Here is a 24,964-nt window from a genome sequence, read left to right as displayed (position 1 = left end):
TTGCACTTTTTATTTAGAGAAGAGCCCAGCAACCATGCACTGGCCCCCCTGCAATCGAACGTGTTAACAGAGTAAGTGGAAGGTCCCCACCCTGGAAGCACAACAGGGCAGCTACGTTTAGGTTCAAACCCAGCAAGTTAAAGATGGCACATTCCTGCTTGTCGTGGTGATGGAAGGGAGAAGGCGGGTCCCCTTGGAATGCATGGCCAGCAACGACAGAGCCCTGTGTGGTCTGTCCCCGTGACCTCTCAAACCCCGTTCCTTCTGAAGAGCCTAGCCGGTGACACAGCCAACGTGCCCTGGCATTTCCTTCCCTGAGAGGCTACGCGATGAGCAAATCTGGCCGCAGCTGGGAAGTTGTGTAAATGGAAGCGGGTGCTCCATTTAAAAGCCACCTAACGTCATTACCCCTCATTATCCCCCATTACTGCAGGTACTGCAGGGGGTACCAGGGAAGGCCGGGAGGGACTTCTAAGGGCTGCTTTTTAGAAACTCACTTTATTGTACCTACAGGCTTGTTCTAGAGCTGGCTCTCTGAAAAGCTGGTTTGAACGGGGCATCCCAAGGGCATCATTTTAAAAGGCGGCTGGAGATTATAACGTTCTCCATTTAATATGCTCTCTGCCTTCTTGTTTCCAGCACCTCAACCCTGACAGGACCGGCTCCCTCCAGACGCCGCCCCTCCACCTCCGCGCTCCCGCCCCGTGGACTCGTGGGCACACGCTCGCTTCCTGGCCGGCACACTCTGACTAGATGGGGAAGCCCAAGGGGTCTCCTCCGGGGAGAAAACGGGCAGCAAGGGCCCCATTGCTCTGTCCCACTACCCCTCTTGCTCCCTTGAGAGAAAGGGCCTGGATGCTTCCAAAGGAACTCAAATACGTCTTTACCTTAATCTGCTGAAATAAGCACAGTAGGGGAAAAGCATTAACAAATGTTCTCTGTGAAAAAACGGGAACAAAAATGGGCGCGTGAGAGGAGTCGGGGTCACCTGAAATGCCACGTCGGCGCCCTCATGTGGGACAGCAGCTGCCAGACCGTCATCGCATGCGGTCCCAGCAGTTTCTGGCAGCCGGGCGCTCAGAAACTCACCTGCTGCGCCCCTGCACACCTTGGCATAAGGACCACAGCACACAACCGTGTCTCCGCCTCTGATGTAAAAGGAATAGGTCGTCCAGCCTGGGGGGAGAGGGGGGAGGGTGTCCGTGACACAGCAAACCGGTGACCAGAAGGAGGCGCTGCCAACAGAAGCCGCCAGACCAGCGCTGTGCCCGCGGTGTGGGAGGGACCCAGGCAGGGGTGCAAGCCAAGGCCCCCCGCACCACAGAAGCACACGGCCTCGGGGGGGCGAGGGCCCGCACCTGCTTGACCCTGCCCAGCCCGCGAGGGGCGGCGTCCTGGGAACGCCTCGCAGCTGCGGCCGAGAACACTGGAGCACAGGAGCGTGTGATCGGCTTCATGGAGATCAGCTCTGGAAAAAAACCGTTACACGACTGCAGCCAGGCTGCGGGCCGGGTAGGAGGGCAGCGCACTTACACACGGCTTGGAGACGCAGGGCCTGCGAGCAGGCAGTGAGGCCACGAGGAAAAAAAGGGCAGCACGGGCTTGAATTTACACGGCTGTAAAATGCCAACAGCGAGGGGCCTTCCCAGCGGACGTGTAATCTGCAAGCCTAGCTCCCCATGGCACGCGCATGCGCATACGCTCCCTCCAGCCCCGCTCCCCCACTGTGCACACAAGCTCCCTCCCTCCCTGCCCGCCCTGCACATGAACACGCACTGTGCACACACTCCCTCCCTCCCCCCCCCCGCGAACACGCACCGCGCACACTCCCTCCTCACCCCTCATACCTCCCACGTGCACCCGTACTGCACACCCATTCACTCTCTCCCTCCTCACCTCCCCCACCCATATACACTGGCAGCAAATACCTCAGCTTCATCTAAAAAGGAAATGTAAGAAGCAATAGAAATTACAACTCAGTAAAGAATGATACAATATAGGGGTGAGGAATCAAAACATCTTTAAATTCCGAGCTTTAAAAAGATTTAATTTTTCCAAATCAAAGACTTTCCTGGTCAGATACTGAAAAAGGATAAGAAGGGCTGGCCACGCCTCAAAATCCAATTTTTTTGGTGCTTCACAAAATCCACAGAATGAAAAGGTACAATACGGGCCAAAGGTTAGGGCCTGGTAGGAGCCCAAATATCCACCACCGAGACACACTGGCAACAAGCTGTCATCGTATATTTTCAGTGAGAGAGCGTTGTTCACAGAAGATTCTATAGAAAGTACTCCTCCTACACAGAATACCCGCGGCCGGAACGTACTCCTTCTATGTCTCTGACACCACAGAACCCAATCCAAAACTCTTCCACCCGTTTGCCTCAAGTTTAAGAATTAAGTACACTTGTCAAATAACATATTTGGGTTTTTAGCTGCGCTAGCTACAGGGTCACATACACATTTCAGACGAGGGCGCCTGCCATTCCCTGCATGCAAAAGATAGGACCTACAGACAGGTTGGGCAGGGGATAAACAACCACAGCAGCGTGGCCCACACACACCTCTGGCAGGTGGCCGCACAAGACCCCTTATGAGCCCGGAACTCAGCTCCTGCCACCCGCTGGCCGGTCTTCCTCTGCTAAGCCGAGACCTGAGCACATTAAGCCTCTTCTGCTGGCGACCCAGCATTTCCCTCCTTGCCCCCTGAATGGATCTGCGGAGGCAAAGCCTGGGAGGCCCCTCCTTGGTGGGTGGGGGGCAGGGCTGGCCACTGTAGGCAGTGCCGGCGGAGCAGGGTTGGCTCTGGGGTGACCGTGGACAGTCTCTCCCAGCAAATACCCCCGCCCCCCAAGATCCACTCAGGCTGTGGCTCGGGGTTCTGGAATCCAGAGTGGGAAAGGCCAGGTGACAGGGAGCCACGTGACCTTGACTGGGCCTCATATTCACAGTGTCATTTCACCTTTCCCACCAGCTCAGTACTGACACACAAGAACCGAGGAAGAACCATTGGTTCTCTTCGGTCAGACCAGTTTCTGTTTCAAGGTTAACTGGGCGCTTGTGGCACGCGTGTCCCGTTTAGGTAGTGGCCATGTGAGGCAGGGACGTTCCTGCAATCCAGTGTAGGGGACCGAGGCCCTGGGCTCATCCGGGCCACACCGACAGTAAGGCGCTAAATCGGGGGCTGCTGCGGGAGTCTCCAGCTCTAGTTTCAACCCGACTATGGCTTCCACTGCTCTAGAAAACACGAAGCGTTTGATCCCAGTCCACACAGGGCTGTAAAGTAGGTTCCCAGGTTTTGTTTCCTACACCATGATTCTTTCAAAGTTTGGAAAGCTAGGACTTAATAAAAAGCTACTACTGATGTAGGGCTCGGAGTTCAGTGAGTCCGTGCCCAGTCTGGTTTGGCCAAGGTCCTGGTTCGTCCAAGCTCCTGGCGCGGCAGCAAGTCCTGCTAACACGTGTCTCCTTCCGCTTCTCTCCTCTCCAGCGTCCCCCGCACATGCCTCCGGCCTGCTGATGCCTGGGCACCAAGAAGTGCCTGGGCAGCCCTGCGGATGACCCTTAGGGCAGGGCAGGCGGTACAGTCACGGCCACCCAGGCCACCTTTCCTCAGTGCCCGTCTCACCACCGAGGAGATGGTGGCTGACAGACCACCAATCCCCAAGACAGACGAGGCTGCGCTGCTGGCCTGGAGCAACTGCACAACAGACCTGACTGCTCATGTCGCCATGAGCGTGGGAGCCGACGAGCAGGTACCCGGCTCGGCAATACCGAACACATGACAGGAAAGGCGGTTCTCTCTCTGGTAGTCAGGGGACCCTAGCTGAGGGCCCCACATCCGCCATGTGTACCTCTGACCCTGGCTTTCCCGTGAACACTTGCCCTGGACAAATGCGCCACCGAAGGCCTGGAGCGCAATGTCTTGTTCCAGAGGGACAGCGAGAGGGCCTTCCGGGCCTGATGCACGCCCCCCGTGTCTGCGCGTAGCCTCCAGAAGAAGTAGAGTATATTCTGCCTTCACCTCCGACTAATACAGCACCTTCACTTGTTGTCACAACTGGCGTTTCTAGCGATTTCTGCCAGCCAGAGCTTACTTTGGGTGCAGCTGCAGGCACGTGGACCGACCTCGAGGTCAGGCACTCAGAGCTGGCACCCATCCCTGCTTCCCCTGGCCACACGACTACCAACCAACACATACAACCCGGGGCAGACACCTCTGCCCCTCCTTGGTTCAGAAGCCCGACACAGGAAACTGGAGGGCAGACACGGTTCTCTCTTTCCCCTCCATCCCGGATGTCACTGCTCTGAAGAATCTACCACGATCCTTTATGCTGCTAAGTCTGTTTGAACAGCCTCAAAACTTCACCTGCTCGTGTTTGGGTTTGGAATGCAGAGTCTGAGGTATCTGCGGTTGTTCCAATCTGTGAAAACAAAAAGGGAAGCTGGGCAAATGCCGTGACCCATGACCATAGCCTTGCGTCACTCTGTCCAATGATTCTGTACAACTAAATGAAAAAGGCACGGATCACGCCAGAAGGCAAGCTCTCCATTTCCAACTCTCTCTCCAATTTCTGACGCAGGTGAGGAGAGCCCCTGACAGGCAGCGGGGCTCAAGGTCAGAGGACAACGTGGGGATCCACCACACTAATTCAGTGTTTTCTGGGTCCAGGGACGAGCTACTAAACTCCCTAAAAACAAATAAAACCCTGACATGGTTATTCAACAGGAAAATTAAAGACCGGATAATTTAATTACACAAATCAGACCACTTTCCTCGGCGCTGGCCTTCCTGGGTGCTCTTTCAAGGTTATGTGCTGTCCGAATGCAAGGTTTTTAATGCCAGAAGAGAACTGCTCTCCTCCAATACCCACGTGGAAAATAAGGGCAGAAACAAAATAAAAGTCCAACAGGAAGAAATCCCAGAGCAATCCAATCTGGAAAGAATTTAATTAACAAAATAAAACGGGGAAAAGGGCCCATGAGGAGCTCTGGGGAGCGAGCACTGCTCCCTGCGGCCGCCGCCCCAGCCTGGCAAGCCCAGGGAGGGCTCTTGGACCTGCCCGAGCAGACCCCACCTGCACCCCCGCGACCGCTCTGCTCGCCGCTGCCGTCTCTGAGGACGCGCCTCACTATGTACACAAAACCCGGACACGCGCGGATGTGACCAAGCGGCTCCTAATTCTCCTCTCCTCTGCTGGCTTGGCACAGTAATGCATGCAAAGCAAGGAGGTTTCAAGGGCCTCACCAGACAGTTAATTTTGGCAAATAGAGAAAACAAACAAAAAGCTAAGATTCCTAAGCAGGATTAAAAGCCCCCAAAGTGAAAACGATGTATTTCTCAACAGTATGGAATGACGCTACAGCTACGATCTTTTTTTTTTTTTTTCTTTTGAAGTCTCTGCCGTCCTCTCTCCAACTCCGTTCACAGTTCATAGCAGCATAACACAAAGTCCTCCGTCAGCCGGTGTTCTCTGCTTCAGGGGTCAGAGTTCACGGGTCAAGTTCAGTCAGTCCGAAGAATCAGAGGCGGGTGCTCGCTGTCCTCCTCCAGCCGTAGCGCGCCGGCCTCCTCCTCCAGACACGCGCCACCTGCGGCCCCCAGCTCGTCTGCGTAGGCTGCAAAGAGATGGCGCGGCCACACTCAGGCACTGCGACGTGGGACGGTGGCAGCCGATGGGCCGCGTCAGCGGGGACGGGCTGCAGCGCACACCGAGCCTCAACCGTCATCGCTCTCTGACTACGGGCCTTGTGCGGCCTCGGGCGGCCCAAGGTGGAGCCACATATTTTCCCAAATTGCTAAATGTCAAAAATGGTGGCTGCACAGTGAGCAGGGGCTTCCCGACAGGCCATGGACTTTTCTCAGCGAACAGGGAGGACATGGTTCTTGAACTGGTGATGCGGGATGCTCAACACCAGACACCCAGTGCCTCACCTGACGGAAAGGGCAGCCTTGCCTCAGAGGGCGACAGTGCACACCTACAGTCTCCCGGTGGGGGGCGAAGTTACAGGCTTGCCCCTCTGAGGTCGAGCTGGTTGTGGGGGCGGGGGGGGGGGCAGCTTGTGTGGCCTACTCCGTGTCTGTCCTGCGGCAGCAGGGGCCCTGAATGCAGACCCACAATCCTGTCTCCCAGGGCACAAGCGCCAGGGGGGCATCCCATGCTCGCCGGGTGAATGATCACACAGGACCAAGGACACTTTGGCAATGTCAAAACTGAGGGCGCTATTCTAGCAGCAAGCCCAGGATGATTCATGTGCACCCAAAGCAGCCTGGCCAATCACGTCTACCTATCCTTCAAAAATTAAGAGAAGTAATTCAGCCTTGAACCCCCCAGCTGCCCACAGCCTGCCTCAGGGCACCAGCCGGACTCGCCCAGGGGAAAGGGCAGGAGGCCAGCTCTGACCGGCGAGGAGGCCCAGCCTACCTCCCTCCGGGTCTGTGGCACCGCTCTTACCAAGTCTGGTGGGAGACGAAGGCACGTGAGTACCTGTGGCAACAGCTGTGCCGTAGGTCTGTGTCACTAGGGGGCAGTCGTGAGAGGCCGAGTCTAAGATTTCATTGGTTGTCTCCATGCTGCCGTCCAACCTGGGGGGAGGAAACAGGCAGTAGGCCATCAGGGGTCTTGTCAGGCGTCCCCACGACGCGGCCTGGTGGGCCTGTGGGCTGGATGCACCCCAGAAAAGGCAAGAGGCTACCCCAGACAGACACGTGTGTGCGCTCCTCCTGCTGTGCTGCCCAGAAGCTGATTCCCGGTGTTCACTCGGATTTCTCACCAAGGTTTCTACCTGGGAGTCTGGGAAAAAGCTATACCCACTGAAATAATCTCCCATTTTTAAGACTGAGGCCCATATACAGAATTCACTATAAAAAAAGACCCCAATTATAGCAGTATAGTATTACAACATCCTTGTTAACAGAATTCCTGGCTCATTCAAAACAAGCAAAAGCAAAAAAAAAGCAAACTGCACCCTTCTCAACAACCAAGTATGAATTCCTTCTTTTCAAAGAGAACACTTTGTCTGAAGGGGAGGCGGCAGACTCTCCAAGAACACACATTGCACCGTGGACGCCCCCCGACTGTCGTCCCTCTCCTGCAAGAGGCTCAAAGTTCACGCCTCAGTTGGCCCTGCCCAGGGATGAGCGAGCATGGCGCTGGCCGCCTGTCCCATCTCTGCCCAGTCACTGCACTGGGCCACTGGCAGATGGAGCGGGAGAGTGGGAGGCCGTGCCCTCACCCAGGTCCGTCTGTGCAAGGGCGTCTCCTCGGCGGCACAGGCTAGCCCCGCTGGCACGCTGGCCTGCACCCTTCTGTCACTGCCTTTTGGGTACACGGGTGAACGTGGGCGGAGAGAGTGCTGCCAGCAGATTGCCCATGCCAGTGGTGACGGCTGGCCTAGCCCTACTTACTTGTGCTGTTTCATCAGGGTACACTCGCCTCCCTCCTGGGGGTCCAGGTTGTACATGTACAAGTACCCGTCGGAAGCTCCCACCAGTAGCCGGGGAATCTTCTGAATTCTAGGAAGAACAAGAAGGAGCCCAATTCCAGGACCTCCACTTTCATAGGACGTTCTTGGTAAAACAGCAGCCTTGGCTTTGGGAAGACCCCTCCCCCCCGGTGCCCCCAAATGAGCTGGGCTAGTTTCGGGCGCTGGACAGGTTGTCTACTGGCCGGGAGAGACGGCGCTGCCCACTGCCCGAGGCCGCGGCACGGGGCTACTTTCTGCAAGTAACTCCCAGGGCCCCAGGAGAGCTGGGAACACACTCACTCCCCTGCCTCTCTGATTCCTAAGGGTAGACAGTTTCATCAACTTTCTCAACTATGTTAGCTGGACAAAAACGGGGTCAAGTAATGTTTACGAGACCCATGGAATCATGAAGATGCTCTACCACTGAATTTTCAAGACAGCATCACCCTGCGTGGTGACACTGTGGACACCCCGCGACTCCTGAGGAGTCTCGTGCATTCTGCGGCTGCGCTCCAGAGTGCCACACACGGCCTTCAACTACATCACACTGCGGGCCTTGTAGGCCCTAGAGAGTAACTGCTGGCGATCTCCTATGGTCTATACTTCAGGTGTTTCTTCAGTAACACTACCGATGTTCCCAACACAAACAAAAAGGGTTTGGATGAGAACAAGGCAGAGGAAGCACTTTAGTCCGGCAGTGGTGAAGAGGCGCTTTGGGGTTCCCTCCACTGCCTCCTAACTCTGTGCCAAGCTCGGCGAAGGCCCAAGTTCATGGGCTGATCCTGGCCAGGAGCAACCTGACCGGCTGTGCCTCCACTGTCTCCAGTGGCCAGAGACCAGGCTCCCAATGGCAGGTACACCGGCAAGAGAGACAGAGGGGACCCCGCCTCTACTCACGTGGCCAGTGAGCAGATGTTCTTGTGGCCACAGAAAGGCAGGCGGACTGTGGCAAAGGCTCTGCCCTGGTTGAACATTTCTGTTACTTGGGAGGGCAAGTAGCTGGTGGACGCCATGAGCACTTTCCCGAAGTACCCGGTCCAGGTGGTGGGCTCCTCCTGAGGTCTGGAAGGAGGAACCGTCATCAGATACACGAAGGTGGACTCTTAGCTAGGACAAGGACTGGGTCCCACTCACAGAAGCGAGCATCAGCCCTGAAACCCGAAGGAGTCCCCCACACCTGGGGAGAAAGGGGCGCAGAGAATGCCAGAGTTTCAAGAGCCTGGGGACACTCCGGGCACATCTCCCAGGAAGGGTCAGAGGTGGCCCGTCAGGTTTCAGAACCTGGAAGAGCTGTGCTCTCCCACCCCCCCGCCCCACCCCGCTGGTGGCCACACCTGACTGGCAGATGATCAGGTGCCCCCAAATGGGGGCACATTCATGACCCGCCCTCCGCCCCACAACTTTCTACCAGGAAGTCTCCAGAAACCTTATGAGCACACATCTCCATTATTTCCCCAGAGCCCATTTTTGTTGTGGTTCATCTTAATGTATTTGTAACTTATTGTGAACGTTCCTCTGAGCAGGACAGCACGTAAACACTCATCCTAGCAGCTATCTTTTTACAACTGAAGAGAGCCTGAAGCAGATAACCTGCGCCAGGCACACCCGTCAGAGTCCCAGAGAATTTAAACCAATGGCTTTAAGAGTGGAAGCCACCCGTGGGCAGGCAGGAGCCAGCATGCACTCTGACGTGCTTCTGCAGGTACAGGTGGTGGTAAGAGGAGACCTGCACATGGACTCCAGGACCTCCCTCTTCACACCTCCCCCCTCAGCCCCCCTGCTTCATCCTTCAGGGAAGTCCTTTCACCGCGGAGCCCAGAGCCGGTGACACTCACTCTAGACCCAGCTCCAGGGGCTCTATTGGCAAAAACGTCTACAGGGAAGACAGTGCCTGTGTGGGGGTGTCACCTGGTCCGTGGAGAAAGTGCTTTGTGTTTTTTTCTTTTTTGAAACAAATGTGTCTTTGTAACTCACTTTTCCTTCACAGTTTCGAGTTTGAAGATGTGCACAGTCTCGGTGTTGCTGGATGCAGACAGGAACATGCCATCCATGCTGAAGGCCAGGGAGCAGATGCTCACGCACCTGCGGGTGGGCGGAAGGGGCCTGAGTGACACGGTCGCCCATAAGCCCTCCGGGGGCGATTAGCAACCTTTCTCCGGGGACTTTAGAGTCAGAGGGGACAAGGCCCCAGAACTGGCAATACTTGAGTCTACTGACATCTTACTCCTCTCCAGACACTTTTTCAAAAGTTTTTCTGAGAAAAAGATAAGGTTTTGGAGGTAATAACAAGAGCAATACTTTAACATCCTGGTAGCTACTTTTCTTTGAAATTCCAAATAACAAAGGGATTCAGGGCTTCACTAAACCGATTTTAGCTGCATTAGGCGGGATTTACAGAACAAAGTCCAATAATTTAAATCACAGCAATTCTTAACGTGCAAGAAAGGCAAACTGGCAACCTTGATAATATTTAAGAATAACTTTCAACGTGCTAAGCCTCTATTGTTTATCTTAAAAAATTGCCTGAAAAATCCGAGAGCCTTGAATGAATCTGCATTTCCTCGTAACAACCTCAGAAGTAGCAGGCACATTTGCCCTGCCAATTCGGTGTACGTTTAAGGAGTGCCCACAGCGTGGCTGGCCTGGCACAAAGCTCCGGGGACAAATCAGGAATGGTTTTTGCTTTAACGGAGCCTCATGGAGAGACATATGTACAGATAGCAAATTGCCGCGAGAAAGCAGAGCCAAGGAGTAAAAGCGGGCGGCGCTGGAGAAGCGCAAAGGGTCACTCCCGCGTGAGGACCAGCAGTCGGCCAGGTCACAGATGCGGCACCCGGCACAGGAGACGGTACAAGTGAGAACCAGCGTTCAGTGTGGCCGGGGAAGGGAGCAACGGGAGGCAGGGCTAGAAACGCAGGGAGTGGCAGGCCTTACGCAACAGGCCTGGGGGTCTGCAGTCGGCCCTGCCGGCAGAGTGGGGGCCTTGAACTCCCCCAAAGGGGGCATGCTTTATTGACACCGACACCCTCAAAGAGCAACCTGGGCCACAGTCTGAAGAATGGACCCAAGGGGCCAACAGAGGTGCAGGGGGGTGGGTAGCGGGACTGACCCTGGTGCGGACACCCCTGCTATTTAAGTGAATGCAAAACAGGAGCCGGTGTGGAGCCCCTGTGACCTAGGTGAGGTTGGTGACCATGGCGGTGTTCACCAAGGTCAGGCACCTGAGTGAGGATGGGCAGATGGGGGCACCTTCTGACAGGTCACTGGGGGGGCCCAGCATCCAGCAGGCAGGGAAATATGGGCGCAGGTGGGCCCACCAGCACATAGACGACACGGTTTAGGAGCCCGTGGGAGCCTGTGGGGCTGCACGGAACAGAAGAGAGGTTCCAGGGCAGAAGTGAGGCACAGGGAGAGGAAACGGAGAAGCAGCAACAGCAGAAAATTCTAGAAAGGTGAAGTGTAAGGAAAACCAAGGGAAAAAAGGAAATAAACCTAAGCAGCAGTAATGGGGAGGGGCTGGGGTACCTGGCTTCAGAGACAAGACCCTAAAGCATGTGGGTGCCGTCTCTGGGAAGGGACCTGTGAACGAGAGGGAGCGGCGATGCGCACTGCTAGGTTCCCAGAGAAGGGCGTGGCCAACCGCTGCGGGTTCTGGGGAACTGCCAGTCCAGGTCCTGCCCTGAGGCGGGCACGGTCAGTGGTCAGTGGCTCCTTCAGGACAGGGACCAGAGCCCCAGAGCCAGTCCCGAGGAAGAGGATCCAGAAAGTGCGAAGTTCTGACCCGCCTAGGTGTGTAGACGGTCAGGGAGGTTAGAAGAGGAGCACCAAGTGCCGAGGGGCTGTCTGAGGAGAGGAGCAGACTAGGAGCATGCGGACCAGGTCAGGAAGCCACAGGCCTGCCACCTTCGAGCAGGCCGAGGAGGCCACATGGCCCCAGGGGGCCCGGTCAGGCCACCTCCTCCTCGTTTTTGGGCTGCCTGGCCATTGCCCTCCACTCAGGGGGGAATCACAGACGGAAGAAAGCCAGTGGGCTTTATAAACCTGTTCCTTCACCCGTCAGGATGACTTCCAAGCTCCCCTGAGCGTCTGACTGGGTTGAAAAAAACACTTGTGCGTTGAAATGGGGCTCCCAGGGCAGCTTTAAGTTTCCACTCGACCCAGAGAACACACCTCAGAAATCCGAATGTCAGCTCCAAAACCAGTTCTGGGGACTTCCATATCTTACCTCTTAACTCCTCTCCGGAATTCAAAGAGTTTTTGTCCCTCTGGAATGGAAAAAACCCTAATCACGGTCCCCTGTGACAGGTAAAAGAGGAAAGAAGAAAGGATTTTAACCAAGTATACCCAGCATTCTGTCTCCTTCACAGCAGACTCTGAAGGAAACACGAGGGGCACTGCTCGCTGGCAGCTCCCACGCGCCCCCTGCACACCAGCAGCACCCCACTTTGCCCAGGGGAACATTCCCCGCTTCTACCGCATACTCAACCTTTACGCTTCTCTTCCAGTGCGGCCACTGTAACTCGCTGCTTGTTCTAAACCCCTATAACCTTAAAGTCAAGTGTGCAATAGTTCTGGTTCTTCTACGTGACGTGAAGTTTAAATTCTCACAAGCCGACCCTACCACACATCAGGAAGTACCACCTTGCTCGGTGGTCTGAGAAATTTGAGGTGTCCCCCCCACCCCCTGGACACCCTCTCTTGCCGCTTTAGGCTTAGTTACTGATCAAGGGAACCACTGGCTGGAAATGTTACTTACTGGCCTAAAAAGGGTAAGTCCCCACTTACACATGGTAGGACCAACACTAAGAAAACGCGTCTGACTCAGACAGAGGAGCGTACGAACAAGCAGTGAGCGGCCCTACACCCGCAGGAGTGAGCCGTTTTCAAGGTGCCAGTTTCCCTGCCGCTCTGCCGTGGCCCCGAAGTGTGGGACGTGTGCCTGCAGAGACAGGTCTTGAACATCTGGGACAGTAAGACAGAACGGCCAAGAATGTGAACACAAGCTGTGCTCTCAATATCTAACTGCTGAAAGAAGCCTAGTGAGCCAGGGCAATACAACAGCGCAACAAGAAAGAGACTCCTGGGACGGAGTGGAAACCTGAAAACAGGTAGTGTTTCAGATGTGCGGGAGCAGGAAGAAGTACCTGGCCTGTCGCCTGACACCAAACGCATTCTGGAAGGTTCGAACTGTTCAGTATGAAAACGATTCTATGATATCTGATGTGTTTATAAATAGTAAAAATAAACACATAAGCTATAAACAACCTAATTATAGAACACCAGGAATTGTTCCCTTTTTGAAAATTTTCTTTAAATATAGTGATTCTCTCTGGATAAAAAGATACTGAAGGAGTTTGCGATTCTTGAGACTTAAAAGCACAGAATAGCACATTCGTATACAAAATTAACCACAGCAAAGGTTTTGTCCTTTGTAGTCAAAATTGTCGGATTTAGAGATTTTTTTTTAATGGCATACCTACTGCGTACTACTAATTAACGATTAGCTGTTAAGGAGCCTCGCTCCACCCACTGAAGGCAGGATTAAGCACACAGCTGGGCGTGGCCCAGCGACAGGGCTACCCCCATGAACCAAGAGGATTTTGGTTAAAAGCAAATCAGAAGATAGTGAGGTGCCACAAAGGGCGTGAGGGTGCTTCTCAGAGCTAACGAGAGCTACAGAGAGGAGACTTTATAACTCAAGGGGCGACAGAAGCTCACTGCCACTGCCCTGGAGACTAACATGGTGACAGTGCCATCGTCTAGCGGTATTTAAAAGCAAAGCCAGGCTTGGAGTCCAAGCCTCTGCTTCTGCCCAGCTTGGTGACCCCGAGCAAATTATAATCCTCTCTGAGCCCTCAATATGAAATGAGAATGCGTGTACCTTGCTGGGGGGTGGGGTGGTCATGAATATAAGGGACCTGTATCTTTGGAGACTCGGGGAGCCACTGACGGCAGCACTGTCATTACAGAAACCGGGTTAAGAGTCAAGCAGCAGACTTGAAGTGAGCTGACTTTTCTCGAATCGTCTGGGGCTGGCTAGGTCAGGGGAGAGGCGCAGGGGGGAAGCTGCCCAGTGGCAGGAGGCGCACAGCATGCGCAGGTGTTCGGAGGAACAAGGCGAACAGAGAACGGGGTCATCGGGACCACGGGAGTCACAAAGGAACAAGACGTAGCCGAGTGGGGAAGACAGTGATGCCCTCTGGTGTCAGGGAGGCCAGAAAGGAAGAGGCTCAGGCTGAAGGGAAGTCCCGCTGTCCTATGTGGGGAGAACCTTAAAACGACCACATCCTTTTAACCCAGAAAGTTTGCTCACTGGACTCTCTTAAGTGATTTGTGTGTAAGAAAAACACACTATTATCTACATTCCAACTGTTATTATTCCAATCTAAACAGTAGGAACAATAAAAATGTCCCCAAAGGACATCTGGGTAAAGCACAGCTGAGCAATGTCGTTAAAAGTGTTTTAAATACAACAGCACACGGTGAAAGAGGATGGGGGTTACACGTGCCATACGCTCACTGTCCCTGTTCAACAAGCAGACACACAAGGAAAGGAAATCGTGTGCACGGAAACGGGCAGAAAGAACCACGTCCGCTGCTCCCTGCCATGCGAGTTCTCCAGCACAGCGTGCACTAGTGCCGTTAGGGGGGCGTGTCGCCCACATGCTCCCGCCACAGTCCTGGGCCGGCTCTGCCATCGGACTGCACACTCCACAGTGGCCCATCCCATGGCTGACTCTGGGGCTGCGCTCTGTGCTGGTCTGGGAGCCAGTTGGCCCGAAAACTCATCTGGTAACTTCTGTGTGAGCAGAACCAAGAAAGTGTGCCGAAGCCCACAGACCAACTTCCTCTCAGGCCGCCCGGCACACGTACCTTCTCCGAGGCGGTGGCCAGCTTGGTTCCACTGGCGTCAAATGCCAGCGCTGCCAAAGGACTGTCATGAGCCGGGATCATGTTGGCAGCTCTCTGAAAGGGAAAGCCAATGTGACACGGCTGCTGCGTGGAAGGCCACACTCCAAGAGCTGTCACTGTCATCAGGCTCAAGCCCTAACTGGCTGTGCCTAAAACCCCATGCCAGTCGATACCAATGTCACGTCTGCCTGGTTTACTGGGGGCGGGGCCCAAGGAAATGCTCCAAGCCTCCAAGAGGGCAAAGCAGTCTAACCATGAAGGTTTTATAGTTCCTCTACTCCCTCCATTGGCCTGCTAGGAGCCCAGCGCTGTGGGAGCGAACCTGGGAATCGGTCCAGAGGCAGGTGCCACCCTGACCTGCTTGACCATCAGGAAGGCAGCAGTGAAATCGAACTGCCGAGCCACGGAAACGAAGCAGCTGAAGAAGGCTCCCCAGCACTCGGTTCAGGGAACAAGACATTCCAAAGGGTGAACCCAGCACAAAAGAAGCCTCACCAAGTTGATGGTGTCGAAGACCTGCACCTCTCCGATGGTCGCACTGCCTGGGTACGCCAAGTAACAATTGTCGTTGTTTATTGACAGCGCACACAAGCCTGTGGGGACACACGGAGGCACAGGAGCGTTAGGCCGAGCTGGCATTTACGTAACAGAATGCAGACAGTAAAGGGGCCCCGAGAGCCCTGGTGGCTACCACGCCGACTTGGCAAGTGCCACAACCCCAACTGCCTCCTTGGGTGACAGGATTGTAAACACAGACTAAAGGCCTCTGCTTGAAACCGATCAGTAGCCTCAGGACTGGAAGCTGACGAAACCAACAGTTTATGTGTTCACAAGCCCAGCAGCAGGGGAAGCAGCTTGGCTTTATTCAGATCAACTCACATGTGGTCTATCCTGGCGCAACCTATATGGAGAAAATGCTAAATCTTTACAAGGCAGAAACAGGGGCATCCGGGGGGGCCCCGTTGGTTGGGTGTCCGACTTCTTGATTCCAGCTCAGGTCACGAGCCAGGGCTGTGGGACCGAGTCCCGCGTCAGGCTCTTCATAGAGTGTGGAGCCGGCCCAGAAATCTCTCCCTCTTTTCCTGCCCCTTCCCTGCACATACGTGCGCTCTCTCTCTAAAACAAAATTAAAATAAGTAAAAGGTAGAATCAGAAAGTGAGCCTTCCTGTCCACGACCCGTTCACCTGCAGGGTTGGGAGGCGTCTCCCTGATCGTGTGCAGCACCTTCATGTCCCGGATATTGTGGATATAGAGAGACTCCTCCAGACACACGATCAGCCTCTGGAGAGAGACAAAGAGAAAGGCAAACATCAAGAGACAGTATGATACTCGCTCCCAATCTTTAATTAACTCACTCCTGGAAGCAGAGGTTCCCTATTCCTTCCAGAACGCCAGGCGGACTGGACGCTCACGCAGAGGACACTGGCTGTAACCGGGAGGCTCTCCTCCAGCCCCGCACTCCTCACTGGCCACGTATGTGATGTCCAAAGCCAGCGTGCCTACTCCCGTGACCATTTATGCCGACTGTACAAGGGCCTCTAACCGTGCAATTTAACTATGACAGAGGCTGGTAAACTACAGCTAAGAAAAGCTTGTGTTCTTGGTTTATTTTCGTTTGGCTCACCCCTCCCCTCGTGAAAAGCAGAGTAAGTGCCTTGGACAGGTCTGGTCAAGGTCAGTTGCTTACTTTCCATTCTTTTTATTTTCTAATGTTTATGTATTTTTGAGAGACAGAGCATGCGCAAGGGAGGGGCAGAGAAAGCGACACAGAATCTGAAGCAGGCTCCAAGCTCTGAGCTGTCAGCACAGAGCCCGACATTGGGCTCAAGCCCATGAACCGTGAGATCATTACCTGAGCTGAAGTCGGACACTCAACCAACTGAATCACCCAGGTGCTCCAAGGTCAGCTGCTTTCAAAAGCAGCTGGGAGTGCCTGGGTAGCTCAGTTGAGTGTCCAACACTTGACCTGCTGCCTCCCTCCCCGGCTCAGGTGTGCACACATGTTCTCCCTCTAAGATAAACACTGAACAAACAAACAAACAAACAAAACCCCATGTTGAATAAAGCATGGAAAATTTCATATTTTTATGAAAATAAAAGCCTAGGGTTCTGGGTTTTTTAAATGTTTATTTCAGAGAGAAAGAGGTGTGTGAACTTGTGTGGGAGGGGCAGAGAGAGAGAGAGAGAGAGAGAGAGAGGAAGAGAGAATCCCAAGCAGGCTCCAAACTGCCAGCAAAGAGCCCAACATGGGGCTCAAACTCACGAACCATGAGATCATGACCTGAACAGAATCAAGAGCTGGAGGCTTAACCGACTGAGCCATCCCAGTGCCCCAAAAGCCTGGGGTTTTTTAAAAGTATAAAAACTCACTCTGCACTCACATTACTTTGCAGGTGTCTAGTTCGCACCACACCTTGAGGAGGATGAGTGTGCTTGCAGCCGATGCACCAGGTGGATGATTCACCTGGCACGCACAGTAGGTGGCACGCAATGTACACGTGTATGTTTAAGGTTCAGAAACGTTCAGCAGGTTAGGCCTTATACGTTCCCATCCTACCAGTGCCCGCAGCCCACAGACCAATCCCAGCCTGAACCACACTAGTGGGGGCCTGGGTGTGGCCGCTCCCCCAGGCGGCCAGTGGAGATGCCACAGACCCCGGCATGCGCGCTCCGCACCCGCAACGCGAGTGGCGCTCCCCACGAGGAACACGTGTTTGTCACAGAAAGCTGAAGCCTCTTACGGACGGTGCTGGCTTTGTGGGGGAGCAAAGGCCACATCCTGGTCTCATGACACAGATTCCAGCGCCAGTCACCGAGCTCACACTCTGGGCCAGGCGTTCTTGGGAGTGTGGGGAAGACAACAACAGTTTAAAAGAGAAAAAAGAAGAGGAAAGGGAAAAGAGCTAACAGATTGTTTAAATAGCATCTATGAAAGTGAAGGAAGGGGTGTAAACCCTGACGCCATCCCCCGGACGAACGCATGGACACTCAGAGGAGCGCCGGGTCATGTCTGACGGAAGAGTGACACCAACGCCGGTGGAGAGCAAGGGCGTGTGTAGGGACGGGGTGCACGGGGCAGAACCGTGCAGAGAGAGTCGCAGCAGGGAGGCCGCAAGAGGAAGGGCCCAGGGCCATCAGCTTTCCCAGGCCACAGGGGAGGCGGTGATGCGGGGACAGCACGCCTGGCCGCCTGGGCCCTGTGTCGCTCACCTGCCTGTTGAGCTTCACAGCCAGTATGGTGTTAGAGTAGCTGTAGTTGCAGATCTCGGTGCCTTTCTTAAAGTGGCAAACTTTCAGCTTCCTCGGCGCTTTGAGGCTAACGATGGCCACCAAGCTGCTTGAGAACAATCTCTCTACAATGCACACGTCTTCGGTATCAGCTGAAAGTACCAAAAACACATACGTATGTATTCGTGTCAATGGATGCAATCTGCTCACACACAGACGCATGTCTAAGTCCACACGCACGACCAGCGGGGCACCACAGGCTCACGACGGCCACCACTGGTGATGGGACAGGGCTGTGGGGATGGTCCCACAACACAACAGAGTGGGATGCCGAGCTTGGAGACAGACTCTGGGTCTCCCTGTCCCCCCCCCCCCAACCCCAGGGAGGTCCCCCTCACTCTTCTCTTACGCCCTCCCTGCAGCGGCCCATGGGCGGCTCCCTGTACACATCCCACAACGGGAGCGCCGTGAGGACAGAGGCCTCGCTTCCCTGCTTGCAGCTGCAGTCCTGGACCTTCCCCACCAGCGCCTGACACAGGACGGGCCCCGAATAACCTCTATGGGACTTGATCTAAGTCTTGTCTCCCCCATATGTTGCTGGGGCCCACAGCTCCTCTGAAGTACTGTGAGGAGGAGCCGCGGAGACCGAGCCACAGCTGGCGCTCCACACCCACTGTATTGTCGGCTCCCGCTTTAAGTGGGGACACCCCCTCCACCAGATGGTGAGTTAACAGTGAGCATACACAACATCCCGCACAGAAAGTAGATGTGACAGACCCCCATCCCTGCTAACTTTCCACATGTACCCTAGTCTCTAGTTCTGCCCTTGTCCTTCTGAGAAAATCCCCAATTAGATCCAGGAGCAAGAGGGTCCCGGTGCCGAGAAACCACAGAGGCAACACGCCTGTGATCTCCGCACGTGGCCGCGGCGAGCGCTCCACACTTGGACCGTCCATCAATCCGATGTGGCCATGCTCCATGTCTCTGGACAGAGACAACCTGCTGGGTGAGGTCCAGGAGACCCGCAAGTTCTGACTGTCTGAAGCCTCAGCACCGTCTGCACTGTAACTAAGATGCCCTTAGGTGAAAGTTCACACAAAACACAAAATACAAAGTGACCCAGAAGGACGACTCTCTATTAGCTCTGTTGCTGGATTTAAACAGTGTAACAGAGACACTCTTAAGTTTAGAAACCCAACTACTAACGAAAATGAAAAAATAAGCTGTAAGGGCTCCTTTATGAAGACGAACTATTTCCAGGATAACATTTGGTATCAATCATTTCCATGCAGATTTGACGGTCTAATGTGCTCAGCACGACCGGGTACTGACATACAGGGTGGAGGCCAGAGCCTTGCATGTGCAAAGTGACACAGGACGTGCCAGTGGGGGAAACTCTAGTTTATTACTTGGAACAGAAGACGCAGAGGAATCAAGTGCCCAATTCACAGTCCGTTGCACACAAAACACCACCTCTTCCCTGCAGCAGTGGGCTAACCTTCCTGCACACAGAGCAGGTGTCTGTCTGCAGCCACCCATCCCTTCTAGGACCTGGCTCTCTAGGGAGGGCAGAATTCAGAGGCTGTGCGGTCGGTCTGTACCAACGGACTGTCCATGTCTCCCTCTCTAGGCCCCCCTAGCCATCACCCTGCTCTGTCTTCGCGATTCAGCGATCGTTTGGGGTGCCTCTAATCACGCTCCCTGCCTCTCACTTTGGTGGGTATACCATTACCACTGGCCAGTGGATGGTGTTTCCCAAGACTGGCACCCCTGGCGCAGCTGGCTACAAGTCTGTTGGATGACTGAAAATAGACCTATGATTAGGTATTGGGTTGTTTTCCAAACCTTTCAAAATACCACTCAACGAAACATAATAATCTCTTGAACTAGGTCGGATCTAAAAAATGGGCTAAACTTACCCATGACATGCGCTTCGGTGGTGAAGCAGTCCCACCCCCAAGAGCTACATTTAAAGGGCCAAACTGCTCTTGGCCAAGTCCAAGTGCACTCACTCTAATGTAAGCACGGGGCAAGTGCTCCCCCTTGGTACATACTGAGGGTAGATGCTGGTGACCAAGAGGCAGGCCCCTCCTGAAAGTCAGACGTAGCCTTGACTCTACTGTTTGCTATTACAAGGCCTGGTGCCCGTTTCCTCCAGGATGGAGCAAAAGCTGGAGCCTCAGGTCTTTTAACTGCGGGACTGAGAAACAGGGCAGAGAAACTGGCGTATGCAATAAAGTGAGTACATGCTGGGATGCCTGGGGGCTCAGTCAGTTAAGCGTCCAACTCTTGATTTTGGCTCAGGTCATGATCTCACGGTTTGTGAGCTCGAGCCCCGTGTCAGGCTCTGTGCTGACAGTGTGGATGGAGCCTGCTTGGGATTCTCTCTCCCTCTCCCTCTCTTCCTCCCCTTGCTTGTGCTTTCTCTTTAAAATAAAACAAAAAACCCCACAAAACTTATTTCCAAACACAGTTAATCCTCATTATCCAGATTCTGTGTTTGTAAATTTGCCTGCTTGCTCAAGTTTCTCTATAGCCACCCCTCCCCCCTGGCAAAGTGAACACTTGTGGTCCTTTCACAATCAGCCTGGACGTGCATGGAAGGCGCCAGAAAACGTGGAGTTGCCTGACACAACATTCCCAGCCAAGGCTGAACGAGGCGGGACTCTGCTTTCTTGTTTTCAGCTCGTACTGTGAACCACTGTCCTTCCCATGGTTTGTGTTCTCGCATTTTGTGCTTTTGGTTGGTGAGGTCACTGTGTAAAATGGTCCCCAACCACAGCGCTGGCTGGTGCTCCCCAGGGCAAGGGGGCTGTGACAGGCCTCCTGGAGGGTCACGCATTGCAGGTCAGCTTTGTTTACCAAGAGAGTGTTTTCTAGTAAGCTCACTGTTCACACGTCAGCTGTATGTATTAAAGTAAGACGCCTTCAGGGGCGCCTGGGTGGCTTAGTCGGTTAAGCGTCCGACTTTCGCTTAGGTCATGATCTCGCGGTTCGTGGGTTCGGGCCCTGCGTCGGGCTCTGTGCTGACTGCCAGCTCAGAGCCTGGTGCCTGTTTCAGTCTGTGACTCCCTCTCTCTCTGACCCTTCCCTGCTCACACTGTCTCTCTCTCTCCTAGAAATAAATAAAACAGTAAAAAAAATTTTTTTTTTAAATAAAGAAAAAATAAAGTAAGACGCCTTCAGGGTGCCTGGGGGCTCAGTTGGTTCAGCGTCCGACTCTGGCTCAGGTCACAATCTCATGGTTCGTGGGTTCGAGTCCTGCATCGGGCTCTGTGCTGACAGCTCAGAGCCTGGAGCCTGTTTCGGATTCTGTGTCTCCCTCTCTCTCTGACCCTCCCCAGCTTGTGCTCTGTCTCTCTCTGTCTCAAAAATAAATAAACGTTAAAAAAAATAAAAAATAAAAAATAAAGATGTCTTTAAACAGAACATCCTGTAAAACAAAATCACGTAGTCATCAGCAGATGAAAACACGGTGACCAGAGCGTCACAGGGAGCCCAATCCCAGGAGCAATTGTTCAGTATTTGCTACCCCAGTGTTCACAGCAAATTTCTAGAACATGACCACCACAATGTCAACTGACTGTACTTCCCTTCAAAGAATGGATTTTCACTCCTTGGTCTGACACAACCTTACTGACCTCACCCGTGCCACACGCACGACTGGATGCAGACCATGAGCTGGCCCAGGCTCTGAGGACAGGGCGGGGAGCAGGAGACTGGAGTTGCCAGCATGGCGTGGAGGCCGAGGAGCAGGCCCAGGGCCCTGGGGGATGGAGACTGTGGCCGGCACCATCGGGGGGCTAAGGTGAAACGAGAAGCAGTCACTCGCTCTGGGCCCAGGGATGTTATCTGGTGACTTTGACCAGTTTTGATGGGGAGGTGGAGGCAGCAGGAAACGTGAAAGGGAGGGAGGAGGCGGAGAAGAACCCTGGAAACCAGTGCAAGTCACGTGGCCAAGAGGCGGAGGAGCACAGGGAGGACGGGAGGCTCACCCGTGTGGGCTGCGCAGTCAGGGCACGCCTCTGCTTTGAAATAAACGAGCTACGAGATCTATTAATGGAGAGACTGAGAATGCAGCAAAGCCAGGATAGATGGAGGAAAGAACTACTTAAAAACTGGAGGGTGGACCGTGACATAAGAAAGCTCATAAACGACAGACCCAGAGCTAACATCACACTCAATGGTCAAAAAGTGAAAGCTTTTCCCTCCACAATCAAGATTAAGACAGGGATGCCCTTTCTTGCCACTTTTCTTCAACACAGTGTTGAAGTCCTAGCCACGGCCCAGAAGAGAAGAAATAAGAGGAGGCAAGAATATCCAGTGGGGAAAGGGCCTCTTCAATCCACGGTGCTGGGAAAACAGGACAGGAACACATGAAAGAGTGAAACTGGACCGCTTTCTCCCCATACACAAAAATACACTCAAAATGGATTAAAGATCAAAAGTGAGACCTGAAACCATAAAACTCCTTAAAGAAAACACAAGTGGGGAGCTCTCTGACCTCAACTTTGGCAACATTTTTCTACCAGTGTCTCCTCAGGGAAGCAAAGCAAAAAGCAAAAATAAGCTGTTGGGACTACACCAAAATAAAAAGCTTCTGCACTGTGAAGGAAATAATCAACAAAATGAAATGGCAACCGACAGAATGGGAGAAGACATTTGCAAATGAGATACCTGATAACAAGTTAGTATCCAAAATATGTAAGTTAAAAACTCAGCCAAATACCAAAAAACCCCTAAGAATCTGAGTTTTAAATGGGCAAAAGACCTGATTAAACATATTTCCAAAGAAGGCAGACAGATGGTCAACAGACACATGGAAAGATGATCAACATCACTCATCATCAGGGAAATCCAAATTAAAACCACAAGGAGAGAGATCACCTCACGCAAGTCAGAAAGGCTAGTTATCAAAAAGAAATCACAAGCATTGGCCAGGATGTAGAGAAAAGGGAACCTTGGTGCACACTGTTGTTGGGAATGGAAATGAGTATGATGTGGAAAACAGTATGGAGGCTCCTCACCAAATTAAAAATGGAAATGCCATATAATCCAGGAATCCCACTACTGGGTATTTACCCAAAGGAAATGAAGACACTGCTTTGAAAAGCAGTACTCATCCCTATGCTTACTGCAGCAATGCTTACCAAAGCCAAGATATGGAAGCAACCCGAGTGTCCACTGACGAATGAATGGACAAAGATGTGGGTACATGCACGTGCACAGAGGAATATTATGCAGCCATGAAGAAGAGAATGGAATCTTGCCATTTGTAACAACATAGATGTACCTAGAGGCTATGATACTAAGTGAATGAACTAAAGACAGAGAATACTATAGGGTTTCTTTTCTTTTTTAATGTTTTATTTATTTCTGAGAGTGAGAAAGAGAGAGCGTGAGCAGGGGAGGGTCAGAGAGAGAGGGAGACACAGAATCGGAAGCAGGCTCCAGGCTCTGAGCTAGCTGTCAGCACGGGGCTCGAACCCACGAACTGTGAGATCCTGACCTGAGCAGAAGTCGGACACTTAACCGACTGAGCCACCCAGGTGCCCCCACAGGGTTTCAATTTATATGTGGAATCTACAGAAACAGACTCATAAATACAGAGACCAAAGTGGTGACTGACAGGGAAGAGAAACGGGAGGATGGGCAAAAATGGGCGGAGGGGAGTAGGAGGTCCCGGCTCCTAGGTGTGGAGCGGACACGTGACAAGGACAGAAGGGACAGCATAGGAAATGTGGTCCATGCAGTGGTGAGCACAGCATCATGCACAGAGGTGCTGAATCCCTAGGTTTCACTCCTGAAACGAATGTAATGTGTCAACTACACTTCAATTAAAAAAAAAAAAAAAAAAGCAGGCAGGTAGGTAGATAAAAACAAAGACACGTAGGTATAAATCACGGTCCATCCTGTCCTGCTAGTGGCATGGTTTTCCAGGGGATGGACGCAATCTCCCCAGGATATGTTAAGAGCTCAACAGGCCTAGGGGTGCCTGGGTGGCTCAGTCAGTTAAAGCTTCCGACTTCGATTCAGGTCATGATCTCACAGTTCATGGGTTCGAGCCCCACCGTTGGGCTCTGTGCTGACAGCTAGCTCAGAGCCTGGAGACTGCTTCCAATTCTGTGTCACCCTCTCTCTCTGACCCTCCCTTGCTCATGCTGTCTCTCTCTCTCTCAGAAATACATTTTAAAAAATTTTTAAAACTTAAAGGAAAAAAAAGAGCTCAACAGGCCTTGTGCAAGAGCAAGTAGTGATGGAATTCTAACAAAAGGGGCCCTCAGGCCTCTCCACGTGCCCAAGTGTTCCCCTGAAGGCCTTAAAAAAGGGGAGGGGAACGCACATCCAGACTGGAAACAAAGAAGAAAATAATCACTCCTTGCAGATGATATGACACTGTAACACGGAAAACCGTAAAGACTGCCAAAAAACGATTAGAACTTATGAGCGAATTCAGTAGTAACAGAAGACAAAATCAACATACAGAAATTAGTTGTGTTTTCATACACTAATAAAGAGCTATCAGAAAAGGAAATTAAAAGGGGGCACAGTCGGTTAAGTGTCCGACTTTTGCTTAGGTCATGATCTCACGGTTCGTGGGTTCGAGCCCCGCGTTGGGCTCTATGCTGCCAGCTCAGAGCCTGGAGCCTGTTTCAGAGTCTGTGACTCCCTCTCTCTCTGACCCTCCCCTGCTCACGCTGTCTCTCTCTCTCTCTCTCCTAGAAAATGAAATAAAACATTAAAAAAAATTTTTTTAAAGAAAAGGAAATTAAGAAAATAATCCCATTTACAACTGCAAAGACTATCAAAATACCTAGAAATAATTTTTTAAAAAGAGGTTGAGAGTGCGAGCAGGGGAGGGGGCAGAGGGAGAGAGAGAGAGAATAGTAAGCTGAGTGTGGAGCCTGACACATGGCCTTGGGGCCATGAATTAACTAGGAATAAATTGATAAATTTATCCAACATGGTGAAAAGACTTGTACTCTGAAAACCATAATACAATGATGAAAGAAACTGGAAAAGACACAAATAAACGGAAAGATATTCCATGTTCACAGACTGGAAGAATTATATTGTTAAAAACCTAGAGATTCAACACGATCCCTCTCAAAATACCAATGGCATTGTTCACAAAACCAGAAAAAAAGAATCTTCAAATTTGTATGGAACCACAGAAGATTCTGAATGGCCAGCAATCTTCAGAAAGAACAAGTAGGTTGGAATTATGCTCTCTGATTTCAAACTACACTACAAAACTACAGTAACCCAAACAGTAGGATATTGGCATGGAAACAGATGAAAATAGACGGACAGAAGCGAGCCCGGGAGAAACCTCACGCGTATGCGGCCCACTGA

The 24,964-nt window shown here is 52.8% G+C and overlaps 1 protein-coding gene across 3 annotated transcripts in view; it reads right to left on the bottom strand.

Moving 5' to 3' along the window:
- Positions 1-4,920: 4,920 nt before the first annotated feature.
- Positions 4,921-24,964, bottom strand: part of WIPI2 (WD repeat domain, phosphoinositide interacting 2) — a 38,817-nt gene continuing 18,773 nt past the window's right edge. For 2 of the 3 annotated variants that reach the window (XM_039226060.1, XM_039226062.1), the window contains 10 exons: positions 17,591-17,760; positions 15,565-15,661; positions 14,875-14,972; positions 14,341-14,433; positions 11,693-11,763; positions 9,442-9,549; positions 8,365-8,529; positions 7,409-7,516; positions 6,456-6,586; positions 4,921-5,619 (listed from right to left, as the gene is read on the bottom strand). In XM_039226060.1, coding sequence (XP_039081991.1) covers positions 5,507-5,619; positions 6,456-6,586; positions 7,409-7,516; positions 8,365-8,529; positions 9,442-9,549; positions 11,693-11,763; positions 14,341-14,433; positions 14,875-14,972; positions 15,565-15,661; positions 17,591-17,760 — 1,154 coding nt within the window. In that variant the 3' untranslated portion in view covers positions 4,921-5,506. The remainder of the gene's footprint in view (positions 5,620-6,455; positions 6,587-7,408; positions 7,517-8,364; positions 8,530-9,441; positions 9,550-11,692; positions 11,764-14,340; positions 14,434-14,874; positions 14,973-15,564; positions 15,662-17,590; positions 17,761-24,964) is intronic. The other variant, XM_039226061.1, reaches the window with a different exon arrangement.

This window comes from Hyaena hyaena, unplaced genomic scaffold, assembly GCF_003009895.1.
Source record: "Hyaena hyaena isolate Hyena2069 unplaced genomic scaffold, ASM300989v1 scaffold_20, whole genome shotgun sequence".
In the NCBI taxonomy this organism is placed as follows: domain Eukaryota; kingdom Metazoa; phylum Chordata; class Mammalia; order Carnivora; family Hyaenidae; genus Hyaena; species Hyaena hyaena.
Note: the sequence above shows the minus strand (reverse complement) of the source record. Positions and strands in the feature narration are given on the sequence as shown.